This window comes from Tenrec ecaudatus, chromosome 2 (genome assembly GCF_050624435.1).
Source record: "Tenrec ecaudatus isolate mTenEca1 chromosome 2, mTenEca1.hap1, whole genome shotgun sequence".
NCBI classification, from domain to species: domain Eukaryota; kingdom Metazoa; phylum Chordata; class Mammalia; order Afrosoricida; family Tenrecidae; genus Tenrec; species Tenrec ecaudatus.
The window spans coordinates 146,300,061-146,322,814 of record NC_134531.1 but is presented as its reverse complement, the minus strand read 5'-3'; the positions used below and the strand labels follow the sequence as shown (position 1 = coordinate 146,322,814).

At 47.7% G+C, this 22,754-nt stretch overlaps 1 protein-coding gene across 5 annotated transcripts in view; it reads left to right on the top strand.

The window, feature by feature from the left end:
- Positions 1-12,645: 12,645 nt before the first annotated feature.
- NRG2 (neuregulin 2) overlaps positions 12,646-22,754 on the top strand; it is a 231,563-nt gene continuing 221,454 nt past the window's right edge. For all 5 annotated transcript variants that reach the window (XM_075543137.1, XM_075543136.1, XM_075543134.1 and 2 more), the window contains exon 1: positions 12,646-13,420. In XM_075543137.1, the coding sequence (XP_075399252.1) occupies positions 12,646-13,420 (775 nt within the window). The remainder of the gene's footprint in view (positions 13,421-22,754) is intronic.

Genomic DNA, 22,754 nt, shown 5'->3' with positions numbered 1-22,754 from the left:
AGGGAGGAGGGAGTGGGGAGGGAGGGGATAAAATGAGGAACTGATACCTCAAGTACAAAGCAAATGTTTTGAGAATGATGGTGGCAACAAATGTACAAATGTGCTTGACATACAATGATGTATGTGTGGATTGTGATAAGCCCCCAATAAAATTATTAAAAAAAAAAAGAAAGAAAATGGTGATGGAAGCATATGTGCAAATGTGCTTGACACACTGGGTGAATGTATGGATTGTGATAAGAGATGTAAGAGCCCCCAATAAAAGTATTTAATAAAATTAAAAAATAGAAACCCTCCTTTATGAGTCTGCTGAATGTACAGCAACTGCTCTGACAATATCTTTAGCTTTTTGAACACTTTCAGGAATTGCATAATTCACTTGTAATATCTCATGGGTATTTGGGGCATAAATGAAACTGAAATGATTGACAGTGTGTCACCCTCTGGCTGTTTGCCACTTTTTCTCTTTACGTTCTGTATTTGTTTCTGGAAGCAACAAACACAGGGAATAAAAATGTAATATTTCATCAAAAGTATAATGAGTTTATGAAATGAATAAATAAATAGTACAAGCATCGTTCTATCTAATTTTTATATCTATGGACAGAATGAACACTGCGAAGGGTGCTCAGAATGTACTGTTGCACAGACGAACATGATAGAGCAAGGAATGTGAATTTGATTTCCACATTGGGTGGCTGCCCAGCCGCCCACCTTAGAGAGAACCCTGATTTGAAGTGCCATTTTAACGACCCGTGCGCTGAACTCAACGCAACATTAGGCATGGGTTCTGCGGGACTGGTGTGAACTGGCTGAATCCCACCACTACCTTCTCCCATGTTTTCTTCTGAGAGCATGCAAGAGCGCTCTCTTGTTGCTCACCGCTGCCAGGTGGCTACCCATGAAGAGCCACTCCGTCCGTGTTGGGCAGCAGAGCTGTTCCATGCGGTTTTCAAGGCTCTTTCCTTGTGGAAGCCAGGCCGGTCTTCTGAAGAATGTCTTCTGGTAGGTTCCACCTGCCCAAACTGAGTCTAGTAGGTGAGCGCTTAATTGCTGATGTGGCATTTTAGTGAAAATCCATCTGCAACAACTGCTTCATTCTCTGCTCCTCTGCAAAGCAAAACTTTTGAAAAACATTGTGCACACTGGCTCTCACCACTTCCTTACCTTTCTTGGACTCCAGCCTGGTTTCCTGCCAGGAAGCCATCGCCCTGATGAAACAGCTGTAGTCAAGGTCATCGGTGACCTCCACGTTGCTGAATTCTATTGCTACATCTCATCTTACTCAGCCTCTCATACACCCTGGATACTGTTGACCAGTCTTTTAAAAAAAATAACCCCCCCGATCCCTTGGCTTCCTCCTTTTGGGGTTCTCCCTCTTTTACTCCCCCTCTAAATGGTAGGTTGCTGTTCATCTGTGGCTCTGGAGAACTTGAAATGTGGCTAGTGTGGATGAGATATGCTGTAATCATAAGACACAATATAGATTTTAATAGAGTTAGTATAAATAAAATAATGTAAAATGTTCATTACTGTTTTATGTGCATACATGTTGAAATAGTAATGTTTTAGATAGCCCTCTCTCAAAAAACAAAAAACACCCACTGCCACCGAGTTGATTCTGACTCACAGCAAGCCTATAGGACAGGATAGAACTGCCACAGTGGTGTTCTGAGATTATAAATCTTTATGGATGCGGAAAGCCTCATCTTTCTCTCAAGGTGCGGCTGGTGGTTTCAAACTGCTGACTTTGTGGTTAACAGCCTAATGCATGACTGAGTGTGCACCAAGGCTTCTCAGTTTTGACATACTGGGTTAAATATTTAAATAAATTTCACATTATTTAAAAATTTTAAAACATGCTAGTAGGAAATTTTAAATTACATATGCGGTTCATATATATATAGCTCACATATATTTCTATTGGACGGTGCTGTTTTAAACTCTTTCCTATCAACCTTCTCTTTCCTTCATCAGAGCTACAAACCAGTGATCTGCTGACGCCCTAGTGCTGTGACTTGCTGAGCTTCCATCTCAAGCCATGGCATCATCAGCTGCCAAGCCAAACTCTCGAGTCATCCTTGATTACTTGATTTTCTTCATCCACTTCATTCAGTCTTCCAGGAAGTGTTGTTTGTTCTACCTTCAAATTTTATCTGCTCTTCATTCTTTCCTTTCCTCAGATCCATCGTTACTACCCTAAGGAGTCCTGGTAGAACATCAGTTAAGCCCTTGAGTTAGCAGCCAGTCTGTGGGGGAAAGTTTGCTTCCATAAGGATTGCAGCCATGGAAACCCTATGGGGCAGTTCTACATTATCCCATAGGGTGCTATCCATTGAGATCTACGCAACAGCAATGGGTTGGTTTGGGACACGAGTCTAAACCACCTAGAAGACTGCCAGCACGCTCTCGCTGGTCTAACCCACTCTTGCCCTTTCTGTTCCACATCTCAGAATGGTCTCGTAGAAGCAGCGATCACATCACGTTGCTCTTCTACTGACATCCCCCAGTGACTTCCCATTGTACTCATCCAAACCTTTCATAGTTTACAGCGCCCAGCGTGAGTCTGATGCCTACTCTCTCTCCAGCCTCATGCCAGGCCATTAGTCCTCTTTGGTATACCAACGCTGGGCTTTCTTTCGTACTTCGGCTGTGTCAACTTTGTTCTTGCTTCGGGCCCTTTTCATGGTCTTCTCCCCTCTACCTGCTCCCAGATTTTTAAAAAAGATGAATGACTTTGTAATTGGTATATAATTCATGTATTACACAGTTCAACAGTTCGGTCCTCTTAAGACGGGCTGTGCGCTCAGCACCACCATCAATTTGAGAACATTTTCCCCTTTCTCACGCTCATTGTTTTTTGGCTTCCCACCTCCCCATCCCCCCTGCCATGTCCCTGGCAATTACTAACCCAGTTAGTGATCTTACAGTTACCTATCCTGGATCTCACATACTGAAGAAGCATATGAAACACACCAACAAACAAAACCCCCCTGAACAACGATAAAAAATAAAACAGAGAAAAACCTCAATTGAAAAGAAAGCAGAACACAACACCACCCCCAGGGGGACAAAACGACAGAACAGTGGTTGAAGGGAGACAGTGGATGATGTAAGATATGAAAATAATAATAATTTATCAAGGGTTTATGAGGGAGGGAGGGAGGGAGGGAGGGAGAGGTGGGGAGGGACCAAATGAGTGGCTGATACCAAGGGCTCAAGTAGAAGGAAAATGCTTTGAGAATGATGATGGCAGCATACGTACAAAAGTGCTTGACACAATGGATGCATGTATGGATTGTGATATGAGCTGTAAGAGCCTCTAATAAAATGATATTTTTAAAAAGAAAGCACAGCATATTAAAAACTGGAACAAATAAAAACTAGATCAAAAGAGAGATCACATGTTAAGATGCTGCGTTTGAGCCTAACTGCGCCTTCCATCACTGGCTTTGCAGTGCTCACTATTCACGCCATTAGACGTGTTAGAGGCTTGATCTTCCTGGGGATCCTGTACATAGGTTTCAGTGCTCCATAGCCTTCTGCAAACTCGGTGTTCAGCATTTAAGCTCTGACACTGTTCCTTCCTTCAGATATGGGTTGTATTATTTATAATCATTGGCTCACACAGGCTAGTGTGCCTCTTCTGTGTGGACATAAGTTGACATGTCACTTAGCTGGCTGCTTGTTTTGAAAGAAGCCTTTAAGACCTCAGGCTCTATTCATCCTGCTAGCCGGCACCATCTGATTTCTTCACTACACTTTGCTATAGCACCATATCTTCAGTGATCTCCTCACATGGATAAGTATCAAGTAGAGCCACATCATAAGAACTACTTGTTCCTAGATTAGAGCTACCATTAATTGTGAGCCCAAAGTTCATTCATATGTCCATGGCTTATATGTGTCCCTGGCTCATTTCAGGGCAGCATTAGCATTTTGTTGAAGAACATTATAAGCCATCCCCATGTGACATAGGTAACTCTATTGATAGTGTGGCAGTCACATAATCTCCTGTCAACTTGTGAAGGGGTAGAGTCTAGCCTGTCAATCAGGTCACAGCTTGATGACCTCATTTAGAAGCTTGAATGAAATAAATATTTCACTGGAGGACAGATCCACACAGACACTCGACTTGTCTTCCTGCTGACAAGCCACATGGAGACCCCTGATGAAACCAGAGCCCTGGAGCTGGAGGAGCCACATGGAGACCCACGCTGGCGCTGAGATGTTTCCCCCGCCACTGCATCCACAAGACTTCCCACCCACTGGCCTGTGATTTTCCTGCATCTGGCATCATTGCATGTGTTGCATGAATCTGAAGAGGAAATTATAGACTGGTATCAGATATATGGGCTAATATTGGACTTATGGACTTGATCTGGACTGGGCTGGGATGTTTTCTTAATATACAATTACTCTTTGATATAAAGTTCTCCATTACACACATATGAGTGTCTAAGAATTGGTTTCTCTAGCCCAGCCAGACTAGCACAGAGAGTATTAGTAGTTTGGCCAGTGGTATAGAATGTTGAGAAAAGGAAATTATACATGTATAAACCATCTTTTTAGATGACACTATGTGAATTGTTAATTTGTGCAGATTAAAAGCTTAAGCGACTGGACACTATCTATAACAACAGTGAGGATTGGGAAATAGGGCAAGACTCTCAATAACACTCACTCACAAAGGGAGAACCATGTCCCATGGACTAACACCGGTCATTTTTAAAAAGCAGAGGGAGGATGAAAATAGTAAATACATGGCAGACCCAGGTCGCCAGACACTGGGCACCTCCAAGCAAGAGCTTCCAACCGAAGTCCAGCTGCCGCTGATTCAGGAACTTGGGGTAGAGGCCATCTGCCTCCTCCACACTGTTTTAGCCTGAAGTCCAAGGGAGTATTGAATTCAGTCCCTTAAATCTGTTATGGGTGAGTTCAGGGTAAAGTCCAGTTTTCTTAGTGGGGTTTCCAAATCAGATCCTCTGGTATGGCCTATGAAGGATGTTGTGCGCCTTGAAAGTCTCAGTTGTCTTTAGCGTGTGACCTGAGCCCAGGCTGGATGGCAGTAGAAGAGGAAAACTGTATGGGGGGTAGGTGCTAGGGCAACCCGTAATGACATACCTGATTCTAATTTTGCGTATATTTTACTCCTAGCAGGAACAATTAGTTACTATTTCTTTAGCATCTCTAGACAAATGCTATGCATAGTAGGCTTTCCATAAATGCTTTTTGGTAGAACGCATACATACATTATAAATTATAAAGAACAATCAGGAAAAGTGAAAGCTTCAAATGACTGACCTCAGGTGAAATTGCAAGTCTCTAGGAATCAAATGCAAAAGAAGGCACATGATCTGAATTATGAGGTAGAAACTGCACAAAAAAATGCAACACTCCAAGGTCCACTAGCCTGAGGATTTGGGAATACGAGAATCATTTCTCCTGCTCATCCTGCCTCACGCCCACAGAGTTGAACCAACTGCAGAGTTCCTGCTGACCTCAGGAGTGGTGTCTAAAGACACACACCAGCAAAACAGAGTACGGATCTCAGAAAAACCAGGCAACAGCATCCTGCCTGAGGACGTGCCCACTGTTTCCCCACCCAAATTAGAGCTATTGCAACATGTAGAGGAAAACTAATGATAGTGTCAAACCTGAACATATGCCTGGATTTGATGCTACCGGACAGATACATCTGTGTCCTGATTGTACTTAGGCAGGCTGTCGTCTATTTTGGGGAGCTTCTGGATTTGAATCTAAAAGTGGGATCTGGAGAAGAGATACTACTGCCTGCTTACATAGCACTTTTCATCCAAAGATCCCAAAGCACTTCACAGAAAGCGAAGGATTATCATCCCAGATGGAGCAACAGAGGCAGGGGCTGCTGCGCCGGTCAGTAAATGGGGCTAATGTGGGGGGGAGAAGTCCCCGGACTGCAGACCCAGCCCACGCTCTGTCCTCTCTGGGAGCTGGGCTGCCTATCAAGAGCCAGGTAGGAAGCAGAAAATCAGGCTCTATGACAAATTTCAGCACGCGTCCCAAACATTTGAAAATGGGTGATTCCAAAAATGCTGGATTTTGAGCAATGTTTGGCTACGAAGCAACAGTTACTATAGTCGGACTGATAATAGCTCAGTCTCTGGGTGCCACAAGTGGTCTGTGGTCAGTTGGCAACCAGAAGATTGACGGCTTGAACCAAGCCAGGGTTAAAGTCCTGGTAATCTGCTTCAGTCAAGAATACGGCCACGAAAACCCTGTGGAAAAGTTCCACTTTGTAAAACACGGGGCCACCATGAGCCAGGGCGGACTCAACTGCTACAAGCTAATACGTAATCATAGCAGCTAACATGTGCCAAGCATGATTCCGAGTGGCTTACATATATTATTCGATTTAACTCACACCAATGTTAGTGCCACGAGGGTAATTATGATATCTATTTACAGTGCCGGAAACTGAGACACAGAGAAGCTAAGTCCCTGGGCCAAGCCGCCAGCTCAGTATATAGCAGAGCGGGAGCTCCACCTCAGGCTCTGACTCTGTTGCCCAAACTCTTAGCCAGTCCCCTTTCTCCAGCCGTTCTCAACTTAGGGGTCGTGGCCCCTTTGGGGGTCGAACGACCCTTTCACAGAGGTCACTCAATTCATAACAGTAACAAATGACAGTGGTTGGGGGCTCACCACCACATGAGGACCTGTATGAAAGGGTCACGGCATTAGGCAGGTTGAGAACCACTGAGCTAGGCTGTGTGTGAGGCATTTGGAATGAACAATCTCACTGGTTCCTGATGGAAACCCTAAGAGACAGCTACTGTATATGATTAGCCTGATTTTACTGGAGAAGAAACTAAAGTTTGAAAAGACTAAGGGACTTGTTGGGGCCTGCATGCCAGTCAGGGTTGAATCGGGCTTTGAAAAGTGAGGGGAAAGGGCTCTAGGTAAGAAGTCTGGGAGCCCTGGTGGCATGATGGCTATGCACTGGGCTGCTAACCCGGAGGTCAGCAGTTCGACACACCAGGAGAAATATGGGGCTTTCTCCTCCTCCAAGAGTTACAGTCTTGGAAACTCACTGTCCTATCGGGCTGCCAATAGTCAGAATCAACTCCATGGCAGCGAGTTTGCTTGTTTGAATTGAGAAGTCGGGTTTCAGGCTGTTCCGCCATTAGCTAAGCTGTGTGATTTTGTACAGATGAAGTCTTCTCTGGGCTCGGTGTCTTCATCTCTAAATGAGAGCACTGAACGACATCCATCCGCACCGCTGTCGTGTCCAGGCCTCAAACTCTCAGCTCCCCAATATCTGCTTCCTGTCTGGCCTCCTTCTGAAATATCCTTGGAGGAAAAGAAATTAACCACACTGACCCTGAGAGTGACTCTGGAAGCCAAATTTAGAAAACAGATCTCAAAAACAAAGTTTCTAACAGTTCTTTACTTAGCAAGCAAGAGGGTCCTTCGAGTGGTTTGACGTGCTTGGCGAGCCTTCGGGACCACACGCAGGCCCTCTCCAGCCCTGGGGCAGCAGGTCCTGGACAGAGGAGTCGAGTGACCTGTTCCGTGACCCTTTCCGGCCCGGCGCACTGGCTCCGGCTGGAAGAGGCCCGTATTGTGTGGGAGGCATCTGGCAGAAGAAGCCAAGCTTTCATGTGGGGGTTCTATCTTGAATTCAGAATGTCTATACCATTCTGTTGACTTCTGCTTTTGTTCTCTGTGACGATTCGGTCATGATACAGCCTACTGCCCCCCGGCACCAGTCTGACTTTGTTCCTCACACGTGTGGTGAGACGGCGCTGCGAACAGGCCGAGCGGCTGTTTCTCCTCGTGCTTGTGTTCAATAGCAGGAGCTTGCACTCGTGGCAAAAGTTGACTCTATCAATAGCTTTTTGACTTTGGTACAGTTACCTAAATTCTCTCCGTGGCTCTTGTTTTTATATCTGTAAAAATGATATTTATACCTCTTACTCGCCCGTGTCAGGCTTTCCAATCGCGTGGCAGCGTGGAAGTTGTTTGGAAAGATTGGCAACCACGCAAGTGACAATTAACCCATTGCTGGTAGAAGGCCTCTGTCTGAGAGAGGCCTGAGGGCAGTGTGGCAAACGTAAGCGCTTTGGCACTGGGTGGACCGGAACCGGAATCTCAACTTTGCCTAATGTGTGGGCAAGTGGCCAAACATAGAATTTCTTCACTCTTCTTTGCTTCAGTGGGGACGAGACCAATCGCTGCAACTTAGATGTCCACTTACAAGCTTTGAAGACCTCAGTCACTGTCACCAAACGAGGCGCAAAGCCCTGTCTCTTTGGACAATGTATACCAATTGCTCCAGATCTTTCCAAGACTGTGGTCCTCAGTCTTCAAGGCCAGTAACTCATTCTCTCAAGATGGTTGGTTGTGGCTTAGAAATTGTCAGAGCGTCCCTGCTGTGTCCTCTATTATATCCATGGATGTATTCGTGCTACATAAAAACCCACATGTAGAATGATCCTCTACCCTACCTGCAGACACTCTCGACTGTTACAGATTCATTTGATCTCAGGAGAACTTCAATACAGAATTATCTAGTCCTTCCAGGAAGTCAATTACGCCTTGCCCTTCCATAATGAGTCGCAGAGACGAGTTCTGGCGGCATGTCCTCACGCGGGTGACATCATGAGAAAGCTGCCCAGGCCCTTCCCTTTCCCATCTCTGTTTCTGCAGGCGGGGGAATGCCGTTGGACGGCTGGGGTCACAAAACTTACCTTTGAGTCGAAGGTTTTCTGAAGCGAGGGGTGGGGGGGGGGAGAGAGAGAGAGAGAGAGAGAGAGAGAGAGATCACATAATGATATTTCTACTTTAAATAGCCATTGGTGGAGAAAATATATGATAAAAATTCAGCAACAGGAAAAAAACAAAAGCAAAAACCCCATAGAGCAATGGCTCCCAACCTTCCTCATGACACGACCCTTTAATGCAGTTCTTCATGTTGTGGTGACCCCCCAAACGTACAATTATCTTTGTTGCTACTTCAATACTGTAGTTTTGCTACTGTTATCAATTGCGCGACCCCTGTGCACTGGTCGTTTGACACCCCAAAGGGGTCACGACCCACAGCTTGAGAACTGCTGCCATAGAGGGTCTCTTCCTTAAAATTTTTTGAATGGCTGCACCTGATGCAAGATTCAAACGGCGCCAAACTACCCTGCTCACACCCTGCTCACCAATTACACAGGGCCCTCGCCAGAGCCAGCACTGCTTCCATCTCTTCTGAGACCCTTCAGAGATAATCTATGTCCTGCCAACACGTACACATAGATCCCTTTGTTAAAAGGGAAACAGTGTCATATTTTACCGCTCTTCCTCATTTTGCTCTTTTCCACTTGTTAATAGTTTAAAATGGATGGGTTAATTTTTTTAAAGGGGGTGATAATGTATCTTTATTCACCCCAGGAGACTCTTAAAAAACTGCACTGCTTTGTTTAATTTATACAAACTCCTAGCACGTCGTGACTACATGCCACTTAGATTGGAAGCCACCAGTACAGGTAGCACAGCAGCGATTGCTTGCAAGCATGTTGCTCTTCCTCTGTGCTGCACGTTGTTTGAGTACTGTACACATAGTATCTCACCCCATCCTTCTAGCTTCCACTTAAATCTTATCTCCTCAGACACACCTTGCTTTCCTTCAGGACGTTCATCACTGTCATTGGCTATCTGCTTGCCCATGTTTGCTGCTGTCCCTCCGTCCACGGTGTGAACTGTGAGGACAGGGACAGGGTCAATCACTACAGCCTATCCAGACCAGCTCAGTGCCTCGGCCCTTGGCACATGCCATCAGATGAGTTAAATAAGTGAACAAAAAACTCAGCTTTGTAAGGTATACTTTCTTATAATTTCTGTTATACTGATGAGGAGACGAAGGCCTAGCTAGTACAAGAGGCTTATCTTAAAGATAGTAAGTTATAAACTCGGTTTGAAACTCGGCTCCGCTGGAAGCCCAAGCCCTTCAGCCTGACTCTAGTCTCAAAAGCAGAAGACTGAATGTAGCCCTGGCTGCTTGTCACTCAAACTCTCTGGGCATCCGTTTCTTCCTCTAAAAACTGAGAGGGTAAACATAGATGACCTGCCCTCTTACAATGTTTAATGATTTATGAGATGCACCATCTGTGAAAATGAAAGCAGGAAGGGGCATTGAAAGGTGCAACAAGCCTGGCTTGATGCCTTTAAGAGAAACTGATTTTCAATTCTTTTCTTCCTCTCCGGCTTCTTTCCCTGGAGAGCCTTATTCTATGGCAGACTTTGTGCAAGGGGATAAAAGACGGGGATCCCAAGACTAATAGGACATAAAAAACTATTGTCACTGCGTTGATTCCAAGTCATTATGAACTATAGGACTTCTGAGGCTGCAAGCTTTCATGGAAGCAGACTGCCACAGCTTTCTCCTCCAATGGAGCAGTCTGTGGGTTCGAACTGCCGACCTTTCGGTTAGCACCTGATTAGCACTGTGTCACCAGGACTCCTAGTAAGACCTAGGCTATGCCATTTAGAGCCGTTAGCTTATTGAGGATGCAGACTCACTAACAGCTGCTTAATAGACAAATTGGATCAGGGCCATGGGTGCAGCTTGGGGCTTATGGTAGCACAGAATGGGATGAATCCCATTTTGAACGAAGGAACTTAAAAAAATTCATGGGGAAAATGAACTAAAAAGAAAATGAAAAATTTCCTATAATTTTTTGAAGTTTCCCCATATGTGGATGATGGTGGGTGTGTAGGGAGGGGAGATGAGGTTTACTGTGTTAAAGTGGTGGTGGTGGTGGGGGGGGGAGGAGACTAGTTTTCCAGGTGGAAAAGGTGGGGGTGAGACATCCTCGTCACAAGGAGAGGCACACCAAGAAACAACGCATGGACAGAAGGTCTCTCGGGCAGGGGGCTGGCGCTCTGGATCTGGAACTGGCAAGGGAGTGAGGCCTCATGAAGAGCCTTGTCGTCCATGCTGAAGACTTTCTACTTTATTCCTGAGAGGAACTCCAGGGCCAAATCATAGCTGCCCCTTGTTTTCAGAAAGATCCCTTTGACAGAAGTAGGACTGGAGGTTACGAGGACACTAGAGGTGTGGAGACCAGCCAGGAGGCTTTGCAGTCCCCCGGTGAGTGGATGAGGACGTGGACCTGAGCTATTTGCAGCAGGAGCAAAGAAGAATTAGGTAAGTTTGAAACTTTAAAAACCCAGAGCCAAAGGACTTGGTGACTGATTGGATGGGGTAGACAAGGCTAAGGGGATTATTGGGAGGGATTAAGACAGTCCCAATAATAGACACAGTGAATTTGGAGTTGGGTTGTTATTTCTCAATAATGGGCTGTTTTTGGAACTACTGGGTTTGATGTGCCTCTTAAACAGCTAGAAGTTTGAGGAGGTTCCTAGCCAAAGTCAGGCATCCTTGGGCCAGTTTTTGGTGGTGTGTGTGTGTGTGGGCGTGGGGGTGGGGGTGAGGGGTGGGGAGACAGACACACAGGGATAAAATTCACCACGACATGGCTGCAATTTCTGAGCCCAGGTTTACATCAAGAAGAAGGATCAGGGAATAATAACTCCCTCAATCTTCGTTGCAGGAGAACGATGGATCCATGGACCTGTATTTTCAGCGCAGGTATAGACTTAAGTGGAGCAAACGCCTGTCTCCGTCTCCTGCAAGCACCAGATTTTTACCAAGAAACCATTTCCCCAAGAGTAGCCTCTGCGCCCAGGTGGGGTCCACTCCCAAGAAGCTTCCCCTAACACCCTCCTCAGGGAGCGGCTTTTGAAAAAGAGAATATAAGAAAGTTGCCTGGTCCCATTTGGATTCTGGAAAACCGAAACCAAACAAAACCGAGTCTTGGGGACTGGACTCTCTCCCAATCACCTTCAATTCCAAGAAAGGACTTTTTGTGTCCCTCCTTCCCCCCCCTTCCCCCCCACTCTTTTCAAAATAGCCGGAGATGCGGTCCTTTCGCATCTCGATTCGAATCCTGAGCACTTGGCACACGGTGCCAGGGCCAAGCACGTGGATTAGATTAGGGTCAGGCCTCCAGGGTCCTCCCAGGGACAGGGACAGAACTGGAGGCCAAGAGGCCGTCACTCTGACGGTGGCAAGCCCACTGGCTGCTACAACTGATGGCTAAAGGCTGGGTCGCGCCCTGTTGCCCACTTCCCCTCTACCCCCCTTGAATCGGATGGTCCCAGGAACCGTTCTCTATTCTGCCCTCTCGTCGGGCACGACTCCACGGTCGTGCTGACAATTTCCCGCGAGCCAAGGGCAGCGCGGTCCCTCCCGCGCCCCCGCGGGCCCGGAGGCCGGGTTCGAGAGCCGCGCAGTCCTGAGCTTCCCCTGCAGAAGCCGCGCTCCCCGCTCGGCGGAGGGTAGAGGGGGCGCGAGAGAGCCAGTGGGCGGGTGTCCCATCCTCCGCATCCTCCCGGCCGGGGCGCGCCGGGTGCGAGCGCTGCGCGGCGGCACGGCGCTGCTGCGCACCGCGGCCCGCTCCCCGCCGGCCCCGGCCCCAGTCGGGCCACCTCCCCGGGCTGCCGGTGGAGGGCTCCGAGGTGCTAGCGTTACGCCGTTTCCGGTTTTCCAGCGGGCTTGGTTTCCCCTCCCAAGGCGGCGGCGGCGGAGCGGCGGAGCCCCCCAAATGGCCTGGCCAGATGCGGCAGGTTTGCTGCTCAGCGCTGCCGCCGCCGCCACTGGAGAAGGTTCGGTGCAGCAGCTACAGCTACAGCGACAGCAGCAGCAGCAAGAGGAGCAGCAGCAGCAGCAACAGCAAGAGGAGCAGCAGCAGCAGCAGCGGCAGCAGCAGCAGCAGCAGCGGCAGCAGCAGCAGCGGCAGCAGCGGCAGCAGCGGCAGCGGCAGCAGCAGCAGCAGCGGCAGCAGCAGCAGCATCTCCCGTCCCGCTGCGCCCCCAGAGCCGCGGCCGCCGCAACAGCCGCAGCCCCGCAGCCCCGCAGCCCCGAGAGCCGCCGCCCGCTCGCGAGCCGCAGCCGCCGGCGGCATGAGGCGCGACCCGGCCCCCGGCTTCTCCATGCTGCTCTTCGGGGTGTCGCTCGCCTGCTACTCGCCCAGCCTCAAGTCGGTGCAGGACCAGGCGTACAAGGCACCCGTGGTGGTGGAGGGCAAGGTACAAGGGCTGGCCCCGGCCGGCGGCTCCAGCTCCAACAGCACCCGCGAGCCGCCAGCCGCCGCCGCCGGGCGGGTGGCGCTGGTGAAGGTGCTGGACAAGTGGCCGCTACGGAGCGGGGGGCTGCAGCGCGAGCAGGTGATCAGCGTGGGCTCCTGTGCGCCGCTCGAAAGGAACCAGCGCTACATCTTTTTCCTGGAGCCCACGGAGCAGCCCTCGGTCTTTAAGACGGCATTTGCCCCCCTGGACACCAACGGCAAAAACCTCAAGAAAGAGGTGGGCAAGATCCTGTGCACTGACTGCGGTGAGTCGCTCCCTCCCTCGGCCGGCGAACGGGGGGAGGGGCGAGGTGGTGGCGAATGGGGGTGGGGCGGGGTGGTGCTGCAGGTGCCCGGGGCCTGGCAGTGGCAGGCCGCTGGGGTGGGGGTGGGGGCGCCCCCTGAGCAGGGCGTCCGGGGTGAGGGGGTGAGGGGCGTGAGGCTGGGGGAGTGGGAGGATTGGGCACCAAGTGTGCCAGGGGCAGGGGACGGGAGGAGGCGCCGGCCTGTGCCGGAGGGGATCTGCGGCTGATGTATGGCATGTGGGGCTGGAAAGCTGCCACCAGAGCCCAATAGCGGTAGGCAAAATGGAGAGGTCCGGGCGCTGCTGGCCCGCTGCTCGGTGAGTCAGGAGTGACCCTCGGAGGCCTGGCCCTCTCGGCTCCCACGGGCCTGCTCGGCCCAGGCTGCCAGGGTCTGCAGGAGCAGCTGGGCAGATTCCCAGGCTCTGAAGGCCTCTGCTTACAAGTTCTCCTAAGGAGTGATCGCCCCCGCCCCCTCCTTCCTCTCCCGGGCTCCGCCACCGGGCTCAGCTACACCGCTGGCGCAGGCAGAGTTCGACTTTTTTGCTACTGCTTTCCCCATCTCCATGTGGCTCCGGCTTTCTTCTCTGTCGTGACTGCTTGCCTTAGCTAAGGGGATGGTAGAGCCTTCTCTTAACCTCCAAGACCAGAGCCAACACCTCTTTGGGGGTGTCGCTAGGAGCGCTTACTAACTAGGTCTGTCTGTTGGGCGGTGCTGAAGATTCAGCAGAGTAACTTACTTCTTTCTGCTGAACCCTGCAAAGTTCTGCTCTGACATCTTACTGGCAGGATGTCTTGACCGCATCTCTCATCTTCCAGTGTTGGGTGATGCACAGGAATGCAGGTAATCAGAAGCAAACCACTCTGAAACCAGTCCGTCTATGCAGCTGTGAATGGAGACTTCCACCTCCGAAGTTAGAAGAACATCCCTTTAAAAGAGCTTTTTCTTTTCTCTCAAGTACTTACTTCCCAGCAGGCTATTTCCAACTGCCTGGTCCCCTGCACTAGAATGTTTGTGGTAGCCTGCCCTCTGCTTATTCATATTGGGGTTTCATTCTGTCCCAACCAAAGCTGGATTTGTGGCAGGTGGTGGTGGTGTGACACTCTTACCTGTCTGATCATTGCATTGTGACAGGTGCCCTGGACTGTCCTAGAAGCTGATATGTTTACCAGCTTACCAATGGACTCCGGGTAGTGTAGCCAAGATCTGAGTAGCGACGGAAGTGTTCTAATTAGCCCGTAGGAAGTTCTGCTGCCCTCATCTTTATAGATTAGTGTCTTTGACTTTTGGAAGCTCTCCTTGCCCTTTATGGGGCAGTTTGCAGCAGTGGAGTGGTGGGAGCATATGTAGGCATGAGGTTAAACTGCAATCACTTGGTAAGTGTCACAAAAATCTTGACAGTGCCTCAATTCAAGAGGAAAACAAAGTTGGGTGATAATAGCAATGTCAGTTGTGACATTGTTCTGAGAAATTGCGCTGACTGCTCTCTCTAGTTGGTTTCTGTGCTCATCAGTTTTCAGATGACAAGTGGAGAGCAGTGAAGAATGTCTCATGTTGTATTGTGTGAGATTCCTGGGGGAGCTGTGGGCCTGTGTTGTGCAGCGGAAATTAGACGGTTAAGACATTTATTGAACCTTGTCCAAGGACAGCTTTTGTTTGGGTGAGCAGTTCCTGAATAAGTCCAAGGAACAGCACCATGTAATCCCTAGGCTGGTATACGGAGGACCTGCCGCTGTGGTCAGATGGGTACACAGAGTAAGAGGCTTCTCTGCACCCCTGTCTTCCCCTCTTACTCCCCCTCACCTGTCTGTCCCCCAGTACAATAAGCCCTGCCGTGTATACCTTGTTTGTTTTCATGAACATTTAATAGTTGAATGTAGAGATTGTGAACAATCTGGGCATCAGAAATATCGTCTCCTTTTAGGTTAAGGCTGCTTTATAATAATTCACTAAAAAAAGAATATACCTTTTGTCTCTCAAAAAACAAGCAAACAATAAATTTAGGACTGAGATCACTAGGATAAAGAAGGCCCTCACATATCACTGAGTATTTGGGGCAAGAATTGGCATAGAAGTAAACATTTTATGTTATTTTTAAAATGTCACATTTTAGTGTGCTTTGCCATGTCCAAAGGCAGCTCGATTTTCAATCACATACAAATTGTTCTGTGACATTGGTTACCATCGCAGTGACGTGTCAGCACGCTCCTCGTTTCTCCCTGGTTTCTCTTTTCGTTGGGCTGGTTCCCTCCCCCTCCCTGTCTTCTCATCTTTGGGTCTCTGATGGTTGACACTTGGAGGAGCCTGGCTGATATGTGCCTGAAGGGTGGCCTCTGCGAGTGTCTTCAGTTTCCAGTTAGAAGGTTGTCTCTGTCTAATAGTCTCCGGGGTTCCGCCAGTCTCGCGCAGACCAGTAAGTCTGGTAGGTTTTTAATGGTTGGTTTTGAATTTTGTTCTACTTTCGTCATCCATTCGAACCAGAACTTCTATTGTGGTCTTGGTCAAAGTGGTTGGTACGGGGCTCCATCCGGTTGTCGTGTCTCAGATTAGAGAAGACTCTGGTTCAGGAGGCCCATCCGTCCTTTAGCCGAAGTGCTTTTTGGGCCTTCATTGTTCTTCGTTCATCTTTGCTCGGTGTGGGACGGCATCAGTAGGTGCTGCTATCGTGGCGGCTCACAGCTTTTAAGACCCAGGTGCTACTCACCATCCTAGAATATACAACATTATCTGTATGGACTGTGCTTGGCCAGTTGAGCTACATGTCCCTCAGAGACTATGGTCCTTAGCCTTTGGGCCCAGTGGTTCAGTCTGATGTCTTAAGTGGTTTTTCTCACTGTGCCCCAATGCTCTGGTATGTATCTGAGTAGGAACTGCAAGTTCAGCAGTTTGAAACCAACAGCTGCTCCTCGGGAGCAAAATGGGGCTTTCTACTCCCATAAACAATTAGTCTTGGGAACCCACAGGGGCAGTTCTATCCTGCCCAATAGGATTGCTGTGAGCTGGCTTTGACTTAATGGTAGTGAGTCTGGTTTGGTTTGAGGAACCCTGGTGGTCCTTTTGAGTAAGAGTTGGGCTTCTGATCACAAGGTCTGTGGTTCAAACTCACTAGCTGCTATGGAGGAGAAAGATGCATCCATCTGCTCTCTTAAAGCAACCTTGGAAACCTCATGGAGAGCTGCTGTGAATTGGAATGCATTCAGGGCAGGGAGGTTGTTTCTTTAAAAAAATCGTTTTATTAGGGGCTCATACAGGTCTTATCACAATCCATACACACATCAATTGTGTAAAGCACATTTGTACATTCATTGTCCTCATCATTCTCAAAACATTTGCTCTCCACTTAAGCCCCTGGCATCAGCTCCTCACTTTCCCCCATCCCTCCCAGCTCACCCCCTCCCTCATGAACCCTTGATAAATTATAAATTATTATTTTGTCATATCTTGCCCTGTCTGACGTCTCCCTTCACCCCCTTTTCTGTTGTCCGTCCCATGCAGCATGTGTAAATAAGTAAGTGAAACTCTCCACCCCCATACCTCCATATCTAAGTCTCTGTGTGCTCCTGTAAGACCTGCCTCACTTATTTAGCATACACATGTACACGCATCTGCTTGTACATTTTCTGCTAGTTAGTAGTGCGGTGCAAGATGGGAGGCTTCTCAGAGTTATCATTTATCTCCACTCACCTCTCTATGTGTCTCTTCCTTTGCAGGTTTGCTAGAGATAAACCCCTTAGAATGTGAATACATAGTGTGTAGAGAGATGTGTCAGTTGGAGGATTAGAAATTAAAGGCCATGTTTGTGAGAGGAGACTTGTAGAATTGGCATTCGTAAACTGCATTTTCTTATTTTCGGCCACGTGGTTAAAGCAAACAAGCAGTGTCAATGGTATATTAAATAAGGAAACAAAACCATCCCAACTACCCCACAACACTCTCCTTGTGCTCAGCAGGAAATAACGAACAGACTCATAATCTGTTTTCTGTCTCCGAAGACAACCCTCTGGGCCTCAGGGTCATCGGGAAGTTTTACTCCGTGGAGCAGGCCCGCCCACTGCCAAATAGGGAAGCTGGCAATTGGAAACTGTCATCATGGTGGCAATTTGAGCAACTGGGGCTGAATTGTTACTTTGTTTATCCAGTTTCAGCTCCGAGTGTCTGGATTCATCTAGAATAGCCTATGTTTTGGACTTTGGGATAATGCACTGTATGGAGAGAGAGAGAGAGAGAGAGAGAGAGAGAGAGAGAGAGAGAGAGAGAGAGAGAGAGAGAGAGAGAGAGAGAGAGAGAGAGAGAGAGAGAGAGAGATTGTGATAAAAGGTGACAGATGCCTCAAGAGCATCAAAGCAGGGACCATAACGGACCCTTCTTAAAAAGTCCCACAAGTGACTAACTGCAGCTTCACTGTGAGAGCGGTGACCATGAAAGGCTGGGCTGCAGGTGGGAGCAGTAGCGCTGGCTTTTGCTACAATAGCATTCTCTGCTTATCTGTCACAGGGGCATTTTGAGAGATCTACTGTGGATACCTCATTTCTGTAGGTCTAATGGGTTTAATTCACACCCTTTCTGGCGTAGAGGGTTGAGCGAACCCCGTTTGCTTTTCGGAGGAGAGCAGGAGCACGTTGAGGTGCTTTCTGTGCCCCCCGGGGATGGGAGAGGGAAAGGAGAGAGACCTTCCAGGAGGTCTCGACTGCGCAGTGCTAGGAAAGCTTCTTGCTCTGCAAATAGCCTGCGTTTTAAAAGAAGCTTGCGTGTATTTTGGTATAATTGCACCCTATCTTGTTGCTTTCTTATGCCCATGCTTTTAAGTTGTTTCCTTATGGAATAGATGCAGTTAAAAAAAGATGGCTTCTTCCTTTGGGACTTTGTGCTTTTCAGTTTTCCAATGGATAGTCGACTTTGTTGTTTAAAGTGGACAAGGTCTTGTGGGGGGACTTCGACTAAGGTAACATTTAGTTGATTTGGCATCCTGGTTCACATCTCAGAGGAAGGCAGCTCACAGAAATCTGGTGTTTCACAAAGAAGCAAAACCAACTGTATATTTTTAAAATGTTGTTTATTTAAAGAAGCTTTTCTTTTCTTTATTCTTCCCCAGCCAGCTGGAAACCCAGCTGTGCTGCAAGTTGAAGATGGGAAAGTGAAACTAGAGAGAAACCGAGCAGTGAGGAGGCGGGGATAGGTTTGGTGATAGACCTGGGAGCTGAGTTACCGGGAGAAGACATGGTTGCAGCAGTACTGCTTTTTGTGATTGCTTTCCTCAGCGGACTGGGGGACAGGCATCACAGCTGATTGTCAAGAACGTTTTTTCTGCGAGCTCCGCTGGGGTTTGGTACTGTGCTCCCTATGTGTCTTTTGAATGGATGGAGTCAAGTGAAGTTAAAAGAGACAGCCTCTGGATTAATTCGGAAACAATCTTGACTCAATGATCGGTGGCATCCAGTTCTGCTCTGAAGAACTGAGTTTGATGATAGCCTTCACCTGTCGCTGTGGGACCCTCTTTTCCAAAGAAGTCTTATCAACCAGCGCACTTAACCGCAACGTGCTTAACCATGGGGCTGACTAGTGTTGATGGGATGTGAGCAACTGGAGAAGAAATGCCTTGCTCAAGAAGACCCTTGGTTGTTGTTGCTGAAGGGCAGATTACCACTCCCACAGCCCCATGATTAAACAACAGCAACAACTAACCATCGCTTCAAATGAACAGATTATTCGGAAACCGGAAAGGGTGTTATATTAACTTCCTCTTGGTCCCCAAACCATGCAAAAGTATGCGTCCTCTTTACAATTCTCTGGGGAGTTTTGCTTTTGTTTCTTTATTAGTAGCTAATTCATCAAGCTATTTTTTTCCGCATAAAAATCGCACTTTCGAATATATAACATGTTGAGATGGCTCACAATTCAGAAAGGACCTAGGGGTATATGGTGAGGCCTCTCCCTCTCACCCCTGTACTCGGTTACCTAGCTCTAAGACAATAATTGTGTGTTTACATATAAATCGTCTTGAGATGTGCCTTTCTCTAGAAGCAAAATGTTTTAAGAAGTAGCCTTTTTCTCTGAACAGTTAAAAAATACTATCTTGCCTATGAAGCCAATTTTATGGTAAACTCTTATCCGTATTTTTACCCAAATTCTTACTTATTTCTAAAGATCTAACTACCTAACTCCTATTAACAAGTGGCCATTTTCTATCAGAAGTCATTAATGAACTGACTCACTCACTCCATACCCCCCCTCCCCCAGCAACCCTCTAGGACAGGTAGAACTGCCCCCGTTGGTTTCTAAGATCTTCACTCTTGAACAGAAAGCCCCGGGCCTCTTTTTCCCAGGACCCTGGACCACAAATCTGGAGAAAGAAGGGGCGTTCTATTCCAGTAAAGAGTTACTGTCTCAGAAACTCATAGGAGCAAGTCCTACCCTGTCCTTTAGGGTTGCTATGAGTCACTATAGATTCAATGGCAGCGAATTTGGGTTTGGTTTTGGACCCTGCACATAGAGGATCAAGAATAAGGATTCGGATTGCAGTGACAGATGCTTTATAACCACCACCCTCCTGCCCACAGGGGGGACGAACAATAGAAACGTGGGAGAAGGGAGCTAGCAGTCCGTGTCAGATCTGAAAATAACAATAATTTATAATTTATCCACAAGGGTGGGAGGGTGCAGGAAGTAGGGGAAAAAAGAGGACCTGATATCAAGAACTCAAATATAAAGTAAATGTTTAGAAAATGATGGCAACATATGTATAAATACACTTGGTACAATTAGTGTATGGGTTGTCATAAGAGCTGTAAGAGCACCCAATAAAGTGATTTTAAAAAAAGTAAGCTCAGGTAGTACCTGCTCTGCAGGGTCCTCAAACTTCTTAAACAGGGGCTAGTTCACCGTCCCTCAGACCCGTTGGAGGGCCGGACTATAGTTAAAAAAAACTATGAACAAATTCCTATGCACACTGCACATATCTTATTTTGAAGTAAAAAAACAGGGCAAAAACATCCGGCGGGCCAGATAAATGTGGCCTGGCAGCTGTATTTGAGGATGCCCGCTTAAGGTGTCACATTTAAAGACAGATGCCACACATACTGACTCTATGGAAATAATTAATACAGGTAACAACAACAAAAACAAAAAGGATTACAACTTATTTTTTAGTTACTTTGCCATTAACATGAGGCTTTCCGGTCCCGTAAAGATTGACGGTCTTGTAACCCAGAGAGGTGGTCTACCCTGTCCCACAGAGTCGGACTCTGCTGGAGGGTGATGGAGTTGCCATCAGGACGCTTTTCCTTGGCAATGCATTTGGTGAGTCTCGGGACACTCTCCGACAGGAACGAGCCTAAGGTTTGTCACTGAGCTTTCGGGCTTGAGCTCTCGGGTCTGCACAGCAGATCCACCTCCTGGCAATGTCACGGAGCCCCCAACTGGGAAATCACAGGACACCACCCATGGAGAGGGAAACCACCCCTGTACTTGGCTGCTCGGTGCTCCTTTAGAAGCCAAAGGCCCCAGTTGTTGAGTGAGAAAGACTTTGATATTGACCCATGTTCATGTCCACTTTGTGTGATTCCAGAGTGAATGCTCCTCGTGAATACTGGTGTGCTTTTTTAAAAGGGAATTCTATGTATTTATATCTTCTGAAGAAATAGAAACACCTTACAATATATTTTATTGAGGTTAAAAAAAGATACACTAAAACAGGCACCATTTCCAGCATTTGTGCATGTGTAGTTCAGTGACAATGGGTTACATTCTCCCTGCTGTGCAGCCGTCATTCCTGCTCATTTTCTCAGCGCCCTGCGCAGAAAAGCCCGTGTCCTCTAAGCAATACTTCCCTCTTTCCTCCTCCCACTCTCTGCCATCGAGTAGATTCCAACTCAGCGTGAACCTGCAGGACAGGGTAGAACCAAGCCCTGTGGGTCTCCGAAACTGTAACTCTTCACAACAGTAGAAAGCCCCATCTTTCTCTCTCTGAGAGGCTGGTGTGCAGTGGTTCCGAACTGCTGATCTTTTGGGTAGCAGCCCAACTCTTCCCCATTATGCCACCAGAGTTCCTCACCTCTGGTAACCATGAAAAAAACGATTGCTGTCTCCGCATTACTTAGTCTAGGAATTTCATATAAGTGGGACTATACAATATGCTCCCTGCTGTGTCTGACTTACTTCACTCAGCATAATGTTTTCAAGGTCCATTTATGGTGTAGCAGGTATCTGTTTCATTTCTATTTATGTTGGAACAACGTTTCACTGCATATTTTTGCCACATCTTATCTGCTTTGAATTTTACTGTGGAGGATGAAGTAGCCTATTTGAGTCTAATGTGGAAACTTCAAGGGATCGGAGAGTTGCTATTTGGATTATTAGGGAAAAGGTGACTATACCCATATCTGACCAATGAGGGGTCTTAACTCTCTAAAGCCCATTTGCTTAGTGACAGTAGATCATTTTGAACATTGATTGGCAAAAGGAGTGATGCATTAATATCAGCCAGGTTTCCTCAGTACAGCCTCTTGACAACTTTTTGAGGACCGAACTGTTAGCATCATTTTAGGCAAAAGTAAAAAAAAAAATCCCTCAAATTTCAAGTTAATTTGGAATGTATGAGTATGAATGTGAGCTATAGACACAAGCCTAGTGAATTAATCCCCTGCCTCACTTCCTGGAACTTGAACACAGACAGAAACCAGCTTATCAAGGTCAAGAGATGAGATGCTTTAGAACACTGGGGGATGGGAGACAGAACTGACTCACGGAAGGGGCTAAATAGTGATCAGTTTGGGAAATGACTGTCTTAGGCGAAATTAAAATAGACTCCTCTGTAAACAACAAAACACACCGACAAATCTTGCTGAGCGAGGGCCCCATGGAAGGACGTGAGAACTTGGAGGATAATTAAAGGTTGTAGGACGATGGCACAACAGAGAACACGCTGTACCCAGGCACAGTGCTGGGAGCGCTTGCCAATCTGGGGTCAAAGACAGATAGTCACATCGACTGCGATGGGTTGGTGCTGATCAGTGCTGATGTTTTTCATAATTATGAGAGATGAGGTTAAGTTGGGGAGCCTTCCCTCGCTGGCTAGTTGCTGCTGGCAACACGTGGCACCTAAACACTGTGCACAGTGCCCTTCCCTTCTCAGTTGGTACATGCAGTGTGATCCTTATGACTTCTCCAGGGACCTTGCCTGGGACAGTCTCCAGAGCCGGGTAGCTCTTGTCTGCACCGCTCTCGGCACAGGACCTGCTTGTGCTGCTTTGGCCCCTGGGAGCCGTGATGACCAGCAACCCATTCCCCCTCACAGATGTT